The sequence below is a fragment of the Haemaphysalis longicornis genome, unplaced genomic scaffold, assembly GCF_048455015.1.
Source record: "Haemaphysalis longicornis isolate Haplotype H1 unplaced genomic scaffold, Haemaphysalis longicornis Haplotype H1 scaffold_4, whole genome shotgun sequence".
Taxonomy (NCBI): Eukaryota; Metazoa; Arthropoda; class Arachnida; order Ixodida; family Ixodidae; genus Haemaphysalis; species Haemaphysalis longicornis.
The window spans coordinates 204,794,170-204,811,444 of record NW_027526361.1 but is presented as its reverse complement, the minus strand read 5'-3'; the positions used below and the strand labels follow the sequence as shown (position 1 = coordinate 204,811,444).

At 43.7% G+C, this 17,275-nt stretch overlaps 1 protein-coding gene across 2 annotated transcripts in view; it reads right to left on the bottom strand.

The window, feature by feature from the left end:
• Positions 1 to 4,443: 4,443 nt before the first annotated feature.
• The window catches only part of LOC144179614 (uncharacterized), a 62,922-nt gene continuing 50,090 nt past the window's right edge, over positions 4,444 to 17,275 (bottom strand). For both annotated transcript variants that reach the window (XM_077708033.1, XM_077708034.1), the window contains 2 exons: positions 16,095 to 16,347; positions 4,444 to 10,014 (listed from right to left, as the gene is read on the bottom strand). In XM_077708033.1, coding sequence (XP_077564159.1) covers positions 16,120 to 16,347 — 228 coding nt within the window. In that variant the 3' untranslated portion in view covers positions 4,444 to 10,014; positions 16,095 to 16,119. The remainder of the gene's footprint in view (positions 10,015 to 16,094; positions 16,348 to 17,275) is intronic.

Below are 17,275 nucleotides of genomic sequence, written 5' to 3'. Positions count from 1 at the left end.
TGAAGCATTCCGCTAGCTAATGTGGCCCGCCAACAACGCTATTTCTTTGCTTGCAACTGCATCACGTGTGTTTCTGGGTAACTTATTGAGAGGCTTGAGTCGTTGACAGTGAATGTTGCGCCTCAGTGATAGCTAGCAAAGTTTACTTAATCAGGCCAGAATAAAACCTGAGCTTGTACGAGCTTGCAATGCTAAAACAGCAGAAGCACGATTGCTTCATTTTTAGCACAGATTCAGAAATTTACGATTTCTTCCGCCACAACTTGCATATGTTTATGTGCTTGGAACATTAACTAACCTTGATTTTAGTCTTTGCTGCCCTCATTGCAGCATACGTGTAAGGCACTGGTTGCCTCTTTGGCACGTAAAGGAAGGATTCTTTCCATCTAAAGTAATGCCACTGGGTGGGCTGGTCGAACATTGCCGGGCAAATGGTAGGAGGTTTTCCAAGATGTTGTGCTCGAATGGTGGCAGCGAGTGTATTTTTTTGCGAAAAGTGTCTTTGCATCACATGCTGTGCTCATGACGACCTGCACCACTATTTATTGTACAGAATTAAGGTGGTACGTGGCAAGTAAAACTATTTTTGTTATTTATGGACCAAATTTATTCAAATTAGGAGATTTTATGTAGTTAACTAACCTAACAACAAAAATCAGTTTGAAAATATCTTCTACACTTTATGAGTTACCAGACTAATTACCTTCACAAACCCGCTCCAAGATTAACAAATTAGGTAAGAACTCAACAAGATTTTTATTTCGGCATGACCAGGAAGGACTATTCTGTGCAAGGGAGCTATTCGATTATTGCTTTATTTCCTTAGGTATCTAAAAATAAAGAGAGAAGGTTCAGTTTCTGACATGAAACTATTTCTGATTTTGAAAGGAAGGTGAAACTTTTCTTGTTCTTTCTTTACGCTTGAAGCATGCAATGCGATAATCTAATAGCTTCCTTGCACAGAATAGACATTTCTGATCACACTGACGCAAAAATCTTGTTGACTTCTTGCGTAGTTAGTTAATTATGCTGATTGCAAGTTTCAGGTAATTAGTCTTCTAACTCAAAAAGTACAGACAGTATTTTTAAACTGAATTCAGTTTTGTTGTTAGAATGGTTAGTAACACACATTCTCCTAATTTAATTTAATTTGGCCCATAAAAGTCATTTTACTTGCCATGTCCCCCCTTAAAGGATTGCAGTGCAATTCCTTTTTGTCTCTCCAGGTGAAAAACAAGCGGGCGCTTGTTGTCACGTCTTTCAGGCGCGAGAGGTTATGGGATAACGGGAAAAGCATCCCATGATAGGGAGGGTGCTCCAGTGTTCAACCTGGAAGCAAAGGCAAGCCTTGCTGAAAACCTGTCCATGATAGCATCAGTATCCCATCTTGTTCCACAGAAAGACTGTGCAAGTTCCATCTCGGAGGACGTGAACTGTTTGAGAAAATGCGCGGGTGCATGGCAGGGTTAATGTGGCACCACTGCAAGCCCTGTTAGTCTTTAGTAAAAACACAACTTCAGGAACTTGTACCCTCCAACCGCAAGGGTCTGTTTGTCGCGCTTATTTAATAAAAGTGATTTTTTGTAAAAGGAAAACGTGGCAGCAGCGGCAAAGAACTGGTAAATTTTAAGTGGAGGAAGCCCCTACATTTCTGCACAGACTAGAATAAAAAAATTCGAGTCTGCATATTGAGCTGCTCTTTTTTTAGGTAAACAGACATAAAGCTCCATTTTCGGCTACTGTGTCTGAAAAGAATATTGACACGAGTCAGGACGCCTACAGAAGCACCTCACTTTGTTCTCAGTTTTGAACCCCCCACACTGCAGCGAACTCAAAAACTGTGCTATATGTCTGGAAGGAAATTACCCAGAGTTGTTGCTCAATGTTGAGTTAGCCGTGCCGTTGGGACATCTTTTACATTCACTGCTGTGAAACCAACTTACACGTGGTGTAAAAAACATGCGTACTACCAGTTTTGACACCAAGCGGCACTTTATGAACTGATGCAGTACAATGGTTGAAGGTTTGCTGCAACTAGTACTGTTGCAATCTTCCTTCTACACTGGTTTTTCGAGAGGCGGGAATGTACACGCAACAGCTGAGGGTATGTACCGTGTTTTCTGGTGTACAAGTCGCAGTTTTTTTTCTGAAATTTTCGTTGGTGCATCTTAACCTACCAGTGTGACTTATGTATGGAATTAATCTGGTACGCACCAGCTGCACGTGGTCCGCGCTCTACAAGGTGGCTGTACGCTGCGTGATGTCAGCGCACATTAAGAGACACAGCTCTATGGTCTAAATGAATGAATTATCTGTTAGCGAGTCGGAGGAAGAAGGCTTCGATACTTTTGCCTAAACGCCGTCTGTAAGTACATGCCATCTGTGTATATCAATAAACCGTTTTTGAGAAGTTATAGTTCTGTCAAGACTTTGGACGGTATGTGCACATGTCTAGCACTGCTCACCGGGGGCTGCGTTCCGAGGCGGTGGCCGCCGCAACCATGTACTTTCGCTGAACTTTCCAACGAACTGATGCTCTACGGGTTTACCTGATTAACAAGTGCGTTTTGTACACACTTATATACAGAGGTGCGACTTATATACGTTAAAAAAAAAAAAAAAAAAAAAAAAACTGCCGTTTTGAGGGGGATGCGACTTATACAAAAGTGCGAATTCTAGACCGGAAAATACGGTAATGGATCTTTCTTTAGCACCATTTTTCTTACGTTTTGTACAGTCACGGACAAATGAAACGGAAGCACGAAAATATGAACCAGTACACGCAAAATTGAAAAATACTGTTCGGCGAGATCCAATAATGGCACGCTACTGGTGCATTTCGAATGCCCCCACTTCCCAACTTTGGTTTTGTAACCACGCCACACATCATTTTGACTTGCAGGGAAAGAAATCGCACTATTTGTGTGTTCTGGTTTACATTTTCGTGTTCGCGTTTCATGGGTCCATGTCTGTACGTTGCTCTCTCATGGTGTATTGTTTAGGTTGCGTATAAGTACATTGATGACTACATCACATCCGTCAACAGCTTGTATGTTCAACAGGTGCCGGCGTCAGGCTGTCTTTCACTCTTGAAATACTACCAAGGAATGAGCTAGATTTAATTCCCGGGCACGTCAAAGCTTTCTTGCCAGCCATGTTAACAGCCAACAAGAAGCCTACAAAGACCACAAAAAAGGGTGGCAAGCATACCTTGATCATGTATGAATTTGTGTTGTTTCTTGTGGTTAACTAAATTGCCATTAACTTTTCATTTTTTCTTCCCGTGGGATTGGTTTGTTTATCTTGCAAAGTCGTACCATATAAAATGTGCAGTTGGGTGTTTTTAGATTTTTTAAGCCTCCTTTCGCTCTGTGCAAGTAAGTCATTTGCTAACGAGTTCGTTGACTTTAAAATGCTTACAATTTTCCCTTTTTTGTATGCGTGGTCTAATTAATAGAACTAAACAAGCGTTCCTGTTCAAATTTTTTTGTCAGCACAAACATTATGCCAGTGAATGTATGCTGCCCGTTGACTAGTTAGTTTGTCAGCTTGGAAATACATCACACATTTACGACTGCTATCGCACCCGCCGTAAAAGATTGTTGGGATTGCTGCTCAAAGTGGGCTTAACAAGAACTCAGCAATACATGTCTTACTCAGCGTCTTCCTTAGCGCATTAGACCCACGACATTTAGTTTCGCGAACACTAAAGGCAAAATTAAAAGAGCAGTTCGCTTTCTATAAAAAAAAAAGAAACCACGGTCGACACGGTGCACAATTTTGAAAAGTAAACAAAGAACAATCTTTTATTTGCTGCAACGAGAGAAATATTTATAAACCACGACAGGCAACAGCGGCAGCAAATGAGCAAATCAGTAAATGATAATAGCATTCACGGGTACAAAGCTATCACACAGCCTAAATGTGGGTAGATGACAACGTATTCACAGGGTGATGCTGTAATGAATCAAAAACTAGGACAAACAGGTGATGCTGTGAGGACTCAAAAACTAGGACAAACACAAGATGGCCTTGAAATGGCCTCGTTCAACATTGCTTTAAAACAAGACAGTGCAACACTAAACACACTTCTGGCAATAATTTGAAGCTACATGTCCACATCTTGAAATTACGATACATATGATACGGTTGCAAACAAAGCTGAAGGGTCTGCATTCCATAGTAACGACATTTTACATGTGAGACACTTATTTTCAGCATTTCTTTTTACACCTACAAGCACTACAACATTGACGACAGTGTTCGTGTGTTATGCACAGCAGTTTTCTATAGACAAAACAACGTTCACGATAGCTAAGTAGAATGAATAAAATATCGGCACCTTACAGTAGATGATCGGGTGAATGTACGTACTTTGTTTTGGTGTCGCCTCCACAAAAATAAATACTTTTGTGTTGCAGTTCTTTTCTAGGAAGCATTTGGGCTATTTTGAAGTAAATCTAATGTTCCTGGAAACCAATTTCTAAAGCACCATGGTGGCAGTGGGGTCTGTTGAAGGTGGTAAAAATAAAGGGATATGGCTATAGAAGCAGGCAACAGAACTGCACTCTTAATATGTGTACCTTATCAACACCCTCTTCTGCACTCACCTCACAACCTACTCAAACTTAGCTGTGAACCTCCTCTGATGTGGAACAACACTTCAATCAACAATTTTTCCAAGCAGCAGGGCAGACTAACAGCCTACGAGAACACGCTGTGCTTATAATGGCCCTCCAAAGGAGAAAATAGACTTGGTTGTGCTGATCATTGGAGTGGGCTTTCCTCTTTTCAAATTAAAAAACAAAAACTAGGCAATATTTATGTTTTCACGGTTTTTCCTTTTGTGGCTTACGGCACCGGCTGCAAGGGACTTGAGTACTGCTTCAACTTTCTCACCACTATTTTGATTCATGACATTGCAGTTTAAACGATCCCTCAAATTAGGAATGCATAGAAAATCGCCTATGGTAAATGTTAACTTGTGGTTTCCCATTTCAATTTACGTTTTTGTGATTGGTGGAAGTGAACGCTTTCACAAAAAGCAATCGACACAGTAAAGTTTGCTTGATGTGCGCACATAGGTGCATTAAATGTCTTAAGGACACGGTCCACCATTACTAACGTTTGGTGTAACCAAAACACCTTGGTGGCCACAGGACACGACACAAGTGCCAGGCAGTGGACTCGCGTAGTTTGCCAGCAAACTGCAATTTGACCTGCCCATCGAAACACATGCCATTCTTAATTAACTAGACATAAATTGCACGACAGTACACAAGGTCCTCGAAGCTTGCCATCAAGCCTCAAATTCGGACACCCAAAGCTCAAATGAGGCAAGGAAATCCAAAATTGCTTTCTGAATCACACATACCACCCATTACTCACAACTACCTAGCGCTGCAGACTGGTTCCCGGAACTCAATGCCACGTGCAATGCATTGCTCCCGCAAATGGAGAGTCAATGTTAGGAGCTAAAAGACCTCGCTTTTTTAAGACATCATCACCAACAAGTCTGTACAATGTACTGAAATACAGCCAGGAATGAAAAAAAAAAAAAAAAAAAAACACTACTAACTGAGATTGCGATCAAAAACTGATAATGGGTGTGCACATTGAAGTTCTTGGAGTAAGCATTGAAGCAAGCATCATGGAATAAGCATAAAAAAAGAGGCATTGGAATTGCCACACGCACACAGAACATTGACGTCCACGCGTTTTACAGAAAAAAGGTATACACTAACAAAAGATGCACATGAAAACAAAATCTTTAAAAGATAGCGGCTATATGAACAGGGCATTTAAAGTAATCACTTATCTGGTCCGCTTAGGTTTAACTGTTTCATGAATTTCAAGGAGCACTGGAACAAAATGCAACCAACTTGCAGGAGCCAAGTTGAATACTTTTGTTTCAGTGTAAAAGCTTGGAGCGTTTGGCTGTGTTGGCTCACAAATGATTCTACAAAGCATTGCTTCACTCACAAAAAGTGACGTGATAAATATAATCACAAAAGAATAAAAGAAATAACAAAGACAGAAGGATGACTATTCCTAAAAACTTGACTGCAGTGTGATGACACATAGGTACTCTGACGCACTAGTACAAAAACTTTCAGTTGGTGTTTTAGTGGTCTGTTAGTGGACAGCTGTACCAGTGAAGGTTTAATGTCCTCGGAATGTATGCACATATTTCACCATGCATCTCAAAAGTACTGCTCCAAACAGTTACCACCTGCCCCAAACAAAATAATCATGCTGTTACAAAGTGAAAAACACTTTTCGCCAACAAAAATTGAGAAAGCTTTCGTCTCAGTTTCTCAGTTTGGAAGTACTGATGCCGGGGTGAATGCTGTGGACATTTATTATGTAGCTGTCTCAATCCTTTAGGCCTAAATCTTGCATCACACAGACTTGGTGGAACCCATCGTAAAATTTAGTCTCACAGTACGTACCCAAAAACGTGTCGACCTGAAATGCTAGTCTTGAAGCAAAAAGCAAAAAATATGAAGTGCAAATTTGTGTTTTTTGTTTCTAAATGATCCAGCCTTGAAATTCTTGCACAGTGCAAGCCGACGGTTGCGACGTTCAAAGTAAAACTGATCGCTACTAAAACTGATCAAAATAAAATTGGTCAAAGTGAACAGTAAAATATAGCTGATGCGTGACACGCACAAGCATAAGCATAAGCATACGTGTAATTTATTGTAACCAGGGTTGCCAGGTCCTCAGAAGAAAAAGTAGCTGGAAAAGTCGCCGTTCTCTGCAAGGTGATGCTAGTAAGTACACTTCGATTTCCTTCACCCAAGAAATGCAGCAATTGCGAGAAGCAGAAAACCGTACCACAAATTTCATTTGTTTGCTGTGGTGCGGGAAAGCGACAGGGGTTGCCTACTGTCTGCACATGCAGGTTTAGGTGAAGCATTCAGAGAATAAGAATGACTTCAAATGGGCATTTGCTCCACACCACGTTTTACCACTTTCATTTACATTCCCGTGCCTATTGTACAATGCCATGCACACTCCCCCCCCTCTGCATGAAATCTCAGGCTCTCGTAAACTACTGAAGCATTACACTTTAAATCGATGGTGCTGCTTGAAGGCTTTGATGCATGAGTCATACGACATCATGTGCCGGATACTGAAAACAGCCCGGCAGATTTCAATTTGCACCGGTACGTCGCGTTGCACGGTGGTGCGTCTGAGTGACTGATTTGTCTTAGACTTTGCCAGATCACCATCATCTGCCTAAAAATTTGTTCTGTCATGTTCGTTCCGTTTGTCTCGGCGCCTGACGTGCACTCAAGGAGCATACGAGACACTTTCTGTGCAAAGTGGGGTGTTGGGAAGGGCCCAAAAATACACAAGATCAGCAACGCTCCAAGGCGCCAGGAAGTAGCCAAGTCGCCAAACTGAAATTTCTGTCGCCACGAGTCTTGAATCAAAAGTCGCCGGTTTGGCGACAAATGGCCAGACCTGGCAACCCTGATTGTAACACACTTCTGTTTTTTCCCTGGGAGAAGTCACATGCATGCGAGTACCGTGTACTAGCTGAAACAGCGCCAGCGCTTGCTTATCATCATTAATGTAACGGCGCAACTCTAATCATACGTTTGCGTACGGCATCGCCAAACTAGCGAAAAATGCCACCGACGTTAATCTTTCCACTCGGAAAGAAGGCCCCCATATACTACAATCCAACCCACTTGTAACAATACTGGTTATAACAATATATTAGATTTAACAATGAAAAGTTGTGGCATTGTCAACTGCGCTAAATGTTATGCGGTAAAATAAACCGCTGATAACAATGATCATTTTCCCCGTTATCGGTTATAACAATTGAGCCTGACGGTATAAGCCCATGTAAGGCATAGTATTTGGAGATCTGTGAGAGATTTCGGGTGCGCCGTTTGTGACCAAGCACGCCTTTTTAAGCCCGAAATAAGCTGCGGCATTTTCTACCTTTATAAAAACACTCAGAAAAAGTTGGCGCCTTTTGTGTAGCCACGCTATCCCTGAAGGAAAAGACCTGACTGCCCCTCTCATCTCCTGCTGTCAGCTGGCCCAGAAAAAGAGAGGCATTGGATTAAACAAGGCAGCAGATTAAAATAAAGCTACAGCGGCGGGGTAAAGGCTACTGTTGATTACCGATGTTCAAAAAAGCGGAAAACAACACCACTTTAGTAACATACAATCTGCCAATCAGTAAAAAAGAAATGGTCAAGGATTTCATGCGGAGATTTCCTCCTACGCGAAAGACAGCGGTCCTTCCTAGGGGTCCTGTGAAGTCTGTGAACCACCCAGACATGGCTAAGTCTGTGTGGTTGGCTGTGCAGTTACATTTTCATTTTGTAAATACAGCGTGAAAATGCCTAAACGCTTACAAAAGTAACTTTTCCTGCCTTACCCGTCATAACAATTACTGTTTATAACAATGGCCTTTTTGTGGCACTTCAATATTGTTACAAGTGGGTTGGACTGTATAGCAATGCCAAGGGCGCGTGCACTCATGCACGCACCAACAAAAGACGCTGCAAGTGTATTAGCTACAAGGCGCAAAGGTTGTGCTAAGCAAGTGTGCGGACTCCCTGGGGGCCATGGGAGTGCTTCTTGTGTTGGTAAAGAATAAACTAAGCTTTTCAGATAGCAAAGATCCTGCTTAATTAACATTTTTCAGAGGGCTAAAATGCAGATTCAACAATTTTTTATTTTGGAACGGTAATAAAACTACCGTTGCCTCTTGTTCTGTATCTTTTGAATACTGCACACATATTCGATATTAAATGACAGTTTTTTTGCCTTATTCGTATGCAAAAAAATCAATATTTGCACACCCTTAGTACTGAATCATAGTGAACTAACTCGGTTGGTTAGTGACAACGTAAGCTACAGAGGTGATTCGCGCCCATTGCTGAGTCGATACCCAGCTCAACAACCCGTAATACTTCTAACTTGAGATCGGTTCAGAAGACAGATGAGGCCCAGACATTCGGGCTCGCAGCACTGCTTCTAGTTTTTGTAAAAACAAACTAAAAACCATGCAGGCTCTTTTGCTGCATCTAGACGGCCCTATAGCAGCAAAATTTAAAAACTATGTAAACACCATGCACACTTCTTTGTCAAATGCAGATGGCACTCTACAAAGTAAACATGTGACTAGGCCGCCCATTCGATGCTATACAGTGAAGTGAACTTACAAATACCGTAATTATTCGAATATAAGGCGAGGGTTTTCTTTTTCCAAAATCAAAACCCATAGTCTGAAAGTCATACCCCGCCTTAAATTTGAAGCTCAGTATGTGTGTGTGTGTGTGTGTATATATATGTGTGTGTATATATATATATATATATATATATATATATATATATATATATATATGTGTGCGTGCGCGTGGCGATTTTTTTTTTTTCACTGTCCAAACTGTACCACCTCATAATCGTGAGCGCCTTAAAATTGAATAAATACGGTAAATTACCTTCACGCGGGAATCACCCCTATGACTTCAAGTCTTCACGACATCCAAATCACAAAAATTTGAATTGGTCCTACAGGTAACTCTATCACCGGGAATGGATGCATGAAGCAAAGAGCGCCACGCACCGCTTTGCCACAATACACTAAAAATTACATCACGTGATGATGAGTACTTACACGTGACGTTTTCCTGCTAAACTGACCACAGTAGCGGCTTTCACTCGAAACTGTGCAACACTGATGAAGGGCGAATGACGAGAGGACGACAAAACTAATAGGAAACAACTGGTGCTGAACCGTGAGGGAGCAGAATTGTCGAAACTCTGTCCCCACATACGCGCACTTCGAAGGTTTCTCAGTTTTCTGTAGTCTGCACACTACTGGTGTGTTCAGACACGCTAACACGAGCATGGCTGAGCAGCGATCTTCTATGGACAGCATCACTCGGAAAAGATGGTCACAGCACGAAGAGGCCGGGTTAGATGGCGCCCCAACGCTGCGTCCCATGCGAGGGAAGTATCAGGCCATGGTATGGCTTCCTGCGGGGAAACATAGAAAAAATCGTCAGTTTCTCGCACAGGCCCCAGAGACAGGCCTGGACAAAAGGAATGCACTTACAGTGCAGAGCTTCTGGTGATGCCAAACATTGAATAAATACAGTAAAAGATTGTTAATCCGAACTCGAAGGGAACCATAAAATTCTTCGAGTTAAGCGGAGTTTAAATTAGCGGGCGGGCGCTAGAATGAATGGAAGTCGCGCCACAATGCGCGGGCAGAACACAAAGAAGCCACCTTGGGACTCGTTATCATGGATTAGGCGCTACAACACGTTTGTGGTAGGTGATTTCGTAAATAATGTTTCGTAAATAATTACGGCATGCGCCGGAGCACTGACACCAGTGGTGCAGCACCGTCTGTGGAAGCGAAATAAGATGTTGCAGGAGCATAGCGCATGCGCCACGCTGTTTTTTTTTTTTTTTGTTTCGTTGTTTTGCATCTGTAGTAAATCTGGTTTGGTTTGAATTTGAAACAAATTGTAATCACTCTGGGCCAACGTATTCTGTGAGGAGCGATGGAAACCAGAGGATCATAGTCCGAATGAACCGTTCTGGACACCGACTCGTTCGAATTACCAGGACTATTCCCCCTTTGAAATATACAGGAATGTGCCGGGACAAGGGCGTCAGTTCGAATTAACTGGAAGTTGGAATTAACCGGGTTCGAATTAACGAGCTTTTACTGTATATGGTCGAAACCAAGTACTTTTCCAAATGCCCACAAACACATGACACGATTGCTTAATGGACATCAGACACAGCCTGCTTGCACCCTTTTACAGCTGAACCTCGTTATAAGAGACACTGATGTAAGAGACAAATGGGTATAAGAGACACTATTGACCCACATGGTTGGCTGCCCTATCTTTCCCATTAAATCGACCTCTTTTATAACAGACATCGGATGTAGAAGATTGGTTATAAGGGACAAGTCATCCTTGAACTTTAATCAATAATCTCGCTTGTAACAGACATTTTAACTTCAGACGCAGTGCCACCAGTCACTAATTGCAGTTGCTTCCATCCTGCAAGCACAGGTGAATGACAGACGCCTGCAGTCACTATTTATTATAACTTCAGCAAACACACAGTGGTTCATTCAGTCAGCTATGAGATGACGATGAGAAGCCCTGCCAATGGAAATGCAACTTACAGAAGTGGTTGAAGCTTACTGCCATCTATTGGATGGAGTGCGATCGCACATGCGGGTTCTCCCACTCGCATAGCTCCCAATCAAGAAGCATCGCAGATGTTGAGTCCTGCAAGCATAATGAATAGCCTGAGCCCACAACAGAAGAAGCTGTGCGCTCTGCCTATTCATCAGGCTTGTGAACTCAACATGTACGATTCATCTTCCACAAACGAGGAAAGAAAAAAAAGCTTGCAGAATCGGTTGTAAAATACAGTGTAAATACAGTCATGAAGCAAACAAGATTCGGAACTGTTTCATAAATTCTGGGGGCCAAACATAAATTAGAATGGATCTTTTGCAACATGCCGTAGCGTTCTTTTGAGCTTATTTTAGTCATATGGTGCCCACATTGAACTAGGGTCTGATTAATAAGTGAAAAAATGGTTCCCTGCTTATAAGAGACATCTGATATAAGAGACAGAAACTGCTCCCCGGTACGTGTCTCTTATAAAGGGGTTCAACTGTATGCCCTTTTACAGCAACAATGACCACAAAAAGGGGAAGCACGTGTACAACACTTTGATTTTATGAAACCCACGTACAAATTTATACAGTCGAATCCCGCTACAACAAAATTGACGAGACGTGCAAAAAATTTCGTTGAAGCGAAAATTCGTTGAGGAGAAATCTGCCCCAACACAGCACGGAAGGGCAAAAAAAATGGCCCTGGATATTTCTGCATCATTGGCAGCATAATGCAATGTTTAGGAAAAAGAGTGGCACGCAGTAAGGTCATGTTTCTTTAGATAACAAACATTCCAATGGTTATCTGTTTTTTTTACCAGCACGCAAAGAGCGCAATACTTAGGAGGATGGGAGAGGTGAAGAAATGAAGAAATGCAGGCACAAAGCGTATTGCTGTACAACAAGGCATTTCCACCGAGCTGATTACTTGCAGATAGCTGCTACGCAGTTGGAATCCCCCCTCTCGCTAGTGGCAGGAACGGCGCCGTTATCTTCATTATCCTCTGACTAGGCACGGCAGCAACTGACCTTGGCAGGCAAGCTGCGTGCGCTTGCATTTATCACGACAGCCCGCTCGTGACTAAGATAGGATGATGCAGGTTCAAGACTAAACACGAAAACATTATTTTTGCTCTTGACTTTGAAGAATTGTAGCAGGAAAACTGCAAGGACAGCTGCTCACAACACATACATGACGGCACTGTGCCATATTCGCGCGATTTCAACTGGATACAGATTGGCTATAGCTCCGGCTTGGCGAACCTGGCTTGCGCCTAATGTAAAGACGGATCGCCCCATCGTTATCACCATCAAACAATGGCGTCCACCTACGAGTTTGTTTTTGTTTTGGGTGGCCGTCTGGGCGCACCGCGCAGGTTTTCGGTGAAACTAAGCGTCCTGAATGTATAAAAAGTTAGATAGCTGGCGCTATGCTATTTTATTGTAAAATAATTGTTCAAACTTAGCCCAAATCATTGAAAATTCCGTTGAAGCGAAAGCAAGCCAGACAAATGGTTCGTTGTGGCGAGGACTTTGTTGCATTGACTTCTATGGCTAGCTGACAGGGAATTGGAAATATTTCGTTGAAGCGGAAATTTCGTTGAAGCGGTCTTCGTTGTAGCGGGATTAGACTGTATGCTCAAATTTAAAATTTCACTATTCTGTTCTGCAAAGGTCAAACAATGCTCGAGCCTGCTTATCACGCGACTTTGATACCTGTGATTTGGTGTGAGTATGTGAACTGCGCCAGTTCGGGCCTTCTGTGAGACAAATTATTGAAAATTTGTGCGTTACGAGTGCAGCCCAGACTTTTTGTTCTCTGCCAAGGCTAACTTGCCAATTTTTCGGTGAAAGCCTCCCCCATTTCTGCTGTTCAGGCTTCTTTTTTGCTGGCGAACAAAATCCCCGCACATGCAAGCATTGGAAGGCAACCACACAGTTTTTATTTTCGCTTTCCCGTAATTTTGGTGACTTGTCGTTACGCTCAGCGTAATCGAATTCTCGCTCAATGAAGAATTTAAAATTTAGCCAAGGATTTGAACAGGTAGAACTGAGGTCACTGAACAAGATGCAAAAGAAATTTTTGAGATACTGCTCACGGGTGCCATGATGACTGAGGAAAAACGAGAGACTACCGTCAGAAACACGAGATATGAGAAAGATGAGCTAGAGTGGATTTGCCTTTTCCACACAATGCTGTTCATCACATCGACGGTTGCATGACTAATACCGTATTTACTCGCGTAATGAAGCCACTTGCGTAATGCGCCCTCCCCCCACTTTTCTTCTTGAGAATTGACTTTTTTTGTCACATTGAACAAAAAACTCAGCGGGAATAAGTTTTCATCTCAGCATGGTTGCTGATGCCGTAGACGATTGCAGTAACTTGATATCATGCTACAGTGCGTGCAGAAACGCTAAAAACGCATTCCAACAAAAAGAAATCTCAACAGTAGCCAAACACGTGAGCGGAATGCCGTGGCTCACAATTAAAAAATTGCGTGCTTGCGGAGCGCCACCTGCTGAATGCAAAACAAACCTTCTTGCGCCATGGAACTTTGCGGCATGCGAACAAAGCACAAACCGTACTCCGCACTCTTTTCCTGCTCTTTGCTGTTTCGGCTGGTTTTGGAGGCGTGCGAACAAAGCACTAAACGTACTCCACACTCCTCTGCTTTTGCTACTCCGCGACGTCACCATTACGCTCCGTGGTTTTGTTGTTGAGCTGTGTTGCACCCTTTTTTTTTTGTGCTCCTGGTGCGCTCCGTACGATGGGCCAGTGCATGAGCTACGCAGCCGGTTTTAAACTGAAGGTGGTGGAGCATGCGTTGATGCACACGGAAATGGCGTGGCTGGGCGGCACTTCAGTGTTGACCCAGTGCGTGTACGCTACGGGTGACAACAAGAGGTTTTTGAGCAGCGAACAGGGATCGCCGTGTGTTTCGTGAGCCGGAAGAGGGTAAGTTTCCCGGTGTCAGAAAAGATATTTTGGAGTGCCTTGATGGCACAGAAGACGGTGCGCTGTGGGCCAACAACAAGTGGGAAGCCGCAAGGGACTTCATGAGAATGAAAAAGAAATTTGATTACATAATTACCTACGTGTTTTTACGAAAAAGGTGAGGCTCTAACAGCGCTTCTCTTAGCAACTTTATTGTATGAAATTTCAACTTTTAAAAATCTCGCAATTTTTTCCCGCATAGTGAACCCTCCCCTTAAAATTCATGCCGAATTTCCTAGAAAAAAGTGGGTTCATTACGCGAGTCAATACGGTAGTATAATTCCACCCAAATTCAGGACGTCCGATTCTCTTCCTTCACCAAGGCAGTGGCATAATAAGTGTACCTGCCAATCTGAAGACCTCAAAAATTGGGAGATTGGCCGCAGGAAAAGGAGAAAGCAGAGAGATATTCTCTTTTTTTTTTTTTTTGCAGCATACATGACTTGTCTAGCCTACAAGATAAGCCTGGATAAGGTCACAATAATGCCTCAAACCAAGCAAATTCGAAATGACATTTATTTACAATTGGGAGGAGCAGGGCACACTGAACTGCCCAGCTATGCAGTTTTCTTACTGATGATATTGTCACGGTGCGTCTGCTATGAGGCGGAGCCACGAAGACGACGACGACAAAAGGCTCCTCCACGTGGCACGTGTAGGAGAGTTCGTGGAACGGCTCGTGCTTTAGAACGCCGATTTGGCTGATCGGCGCTTCGCATGAGACCACGTCTTTTTGGTGGCTTTCTTTCTAGAGGCACAAGTTTGCCTAACTAAATCTCCGTTTGTCTTTTCCCCCAACTTCGCCTGTTACACTTCTTGGCACGGAACAATATTTTGCACTAGCTTCATTATGGCAGAAACTTGCTTTCTTGAAAAACCTGTCAGAGTATGGCTGCTTTCAGCACGGTTGTTGACAAATGGTTTCATAACGTTATCCCCCGTGCGGAACGCTCACGTCGCACGCACAAGTCATGCAAAATCCGGAGTGCTCGTCTTTCCGGGATAGCACAAAACATGGACATTCTTTAGTAGAAGGCCTTAAAAGAAAAACTGCAAATATTGCTTCTTCAGCTTTGACAATGCCATGTTGTCAACGGAGCTACATACATAAAAAAAGGGCCTACACGCTCACTGAACTCAAATGGCTTGGATACGACTTCCGCTGACTTCACTTGGCTACCGAACTCATGATGGCAGTTAAAGTGACACTGAAGGCAACTAGCAAGCTGGGCTCAGACGAAAGTTCAGCTGCCCCACAGCCCTGTCAGAATTTATTCGGTGGCAAAAGATGCTTTAATTGCCGAGAAATTACCAATTGAGAAACGCATTTCATCCCTCGCGCCATTTCACAACATTTCACGTGGTGCAAAAGGGAGACCGGAAGTGAATGGGACAGTGATGTGGTCTAGCAAGAAAACTAAAACTTACCAAGCGATTTTTTTCGATTTTCTAAAAAATCCACTCTTTAGCAGTGGGGCTGGGGCACCTTTTGTAAGATTTATGACTGTTCTTGTACAATCACAAGGATACCGCATTTTCCGGTGTATAAGTCGCGTTTTTTTTCTGAAATTTTCGTTGATGCGTCTTATCCACCGGTACGACTTATGCATGTTTTTTTTTTCGTAAAAACTGTCATTTTGAGGGGGGTGCGACCTATACAAAGGTGCGACTTATAGACCAGAAAATACCGTAGGTAAAAATCAGGAGTCTCCCAGGCAAAGACGGAGAAATGGCAGGTATGAATTTCAGAACAGATTTCAGAGCCTCTGTGGTGCTAAGGAAGCCCTCAGGGTTGACCCTCGTGTTAGTGGGAGGTACGCCATCCTTGATCTTGATGGAGGCTACGACCACGTGTCGCAACGTCACATTCCACGACAAAGCAAGCAGGGGAACTCCCCGAATTCCTACCTCCTCCTCCTCCTCCTCCCCCTGGTCAGGTTCCGCGCGACAGCTCGAACTTCTCGAGGGCCTTCCTGAGTGCCCGTTCAGAGTCGGGGAGGGGCCACTCGGGGTGGCGCGCCCTGCACTGGATCACCGAGTGGCAGAGCTGTCCGAACAGGTGGTGCAGCAGGCGCGCCGAGTGCTTGGGCAGCCGGAAGGTGGTGCCCCGCGTGAACAGGCTGGTGGGGACCTTGGTCTCCGGGGTGCCGCTCATCACCACCTGCCAAGGGGGCAGGACAAGACAGGAGGGAAACAACGCTTCCCGGGATGGCCAGGTTACGTCACAGGCACTTGGCCTAGGCCACGAAGACAAAAGGCAAGTCGAGTTCATCGGAAAGGCTGTTTTGTCCCGATAACAACATTACTAATTTCGTCCCAGACTTCACACAAATAATGGAGATATCAGGGGAAAACACACACAACAGTGGCGACTCCCCAGCCAGTAGTCTATGGCGTCAGAGAATCTTGTTTGAGCGATTGGTGGCTGCCAATCTGACCCACCACCAAAAAACCTGATTGGTACATTGTAGTGGGGCCTCTAGTCCCGTTTGACCATATAACTTGAATGAGAGAGAGAAAATTGTCTTTAATGATACTGGTGAGGTTAGCCTGGCCAAGGCGCCTAGCTTGCTACACCAGATGTATGGGGAAAAAAAATTGGGCCCATCTCCCCGCGAGGGGGACTCGAGTAAATGCGTCGCATAGGGGGTGGGTGTATTGCGTTAACGTTTAGTGTTTGGGGAGTTGGTGGTAGTGAATGCGTTGTATCAGCAGCTTCTTGACGTAGTTTGAATGAGTCAAGGATATAAGGCGCGTTCGTAGCCTCCCATTCCGTGTTGGCTTTGTGGTGAAGTGGGTAGAGCACCATGTACCGTATTTACCCGATTCTAACGCGCACCTTTTTTCCGAAAAAAATAGGCCGAAAAATCGCATGCGCGTTAGAATCGGATACAAAGCTGAAACAGCGGAAATTTCGTCCCACCCATCGCCATCGCCACCTCAAGATAGCGTCAAAGCTTTTAGCAACGATTTTTCGGACGCAGCAAGCCTAGGCGCCTAGGATTTTCTATCGGAGTTCACACAAATCGTCAAATCGTTTCACTTGCGCGCTTGATAACAGCAATGGTAGCAGTGGCTCCCACGCGTTC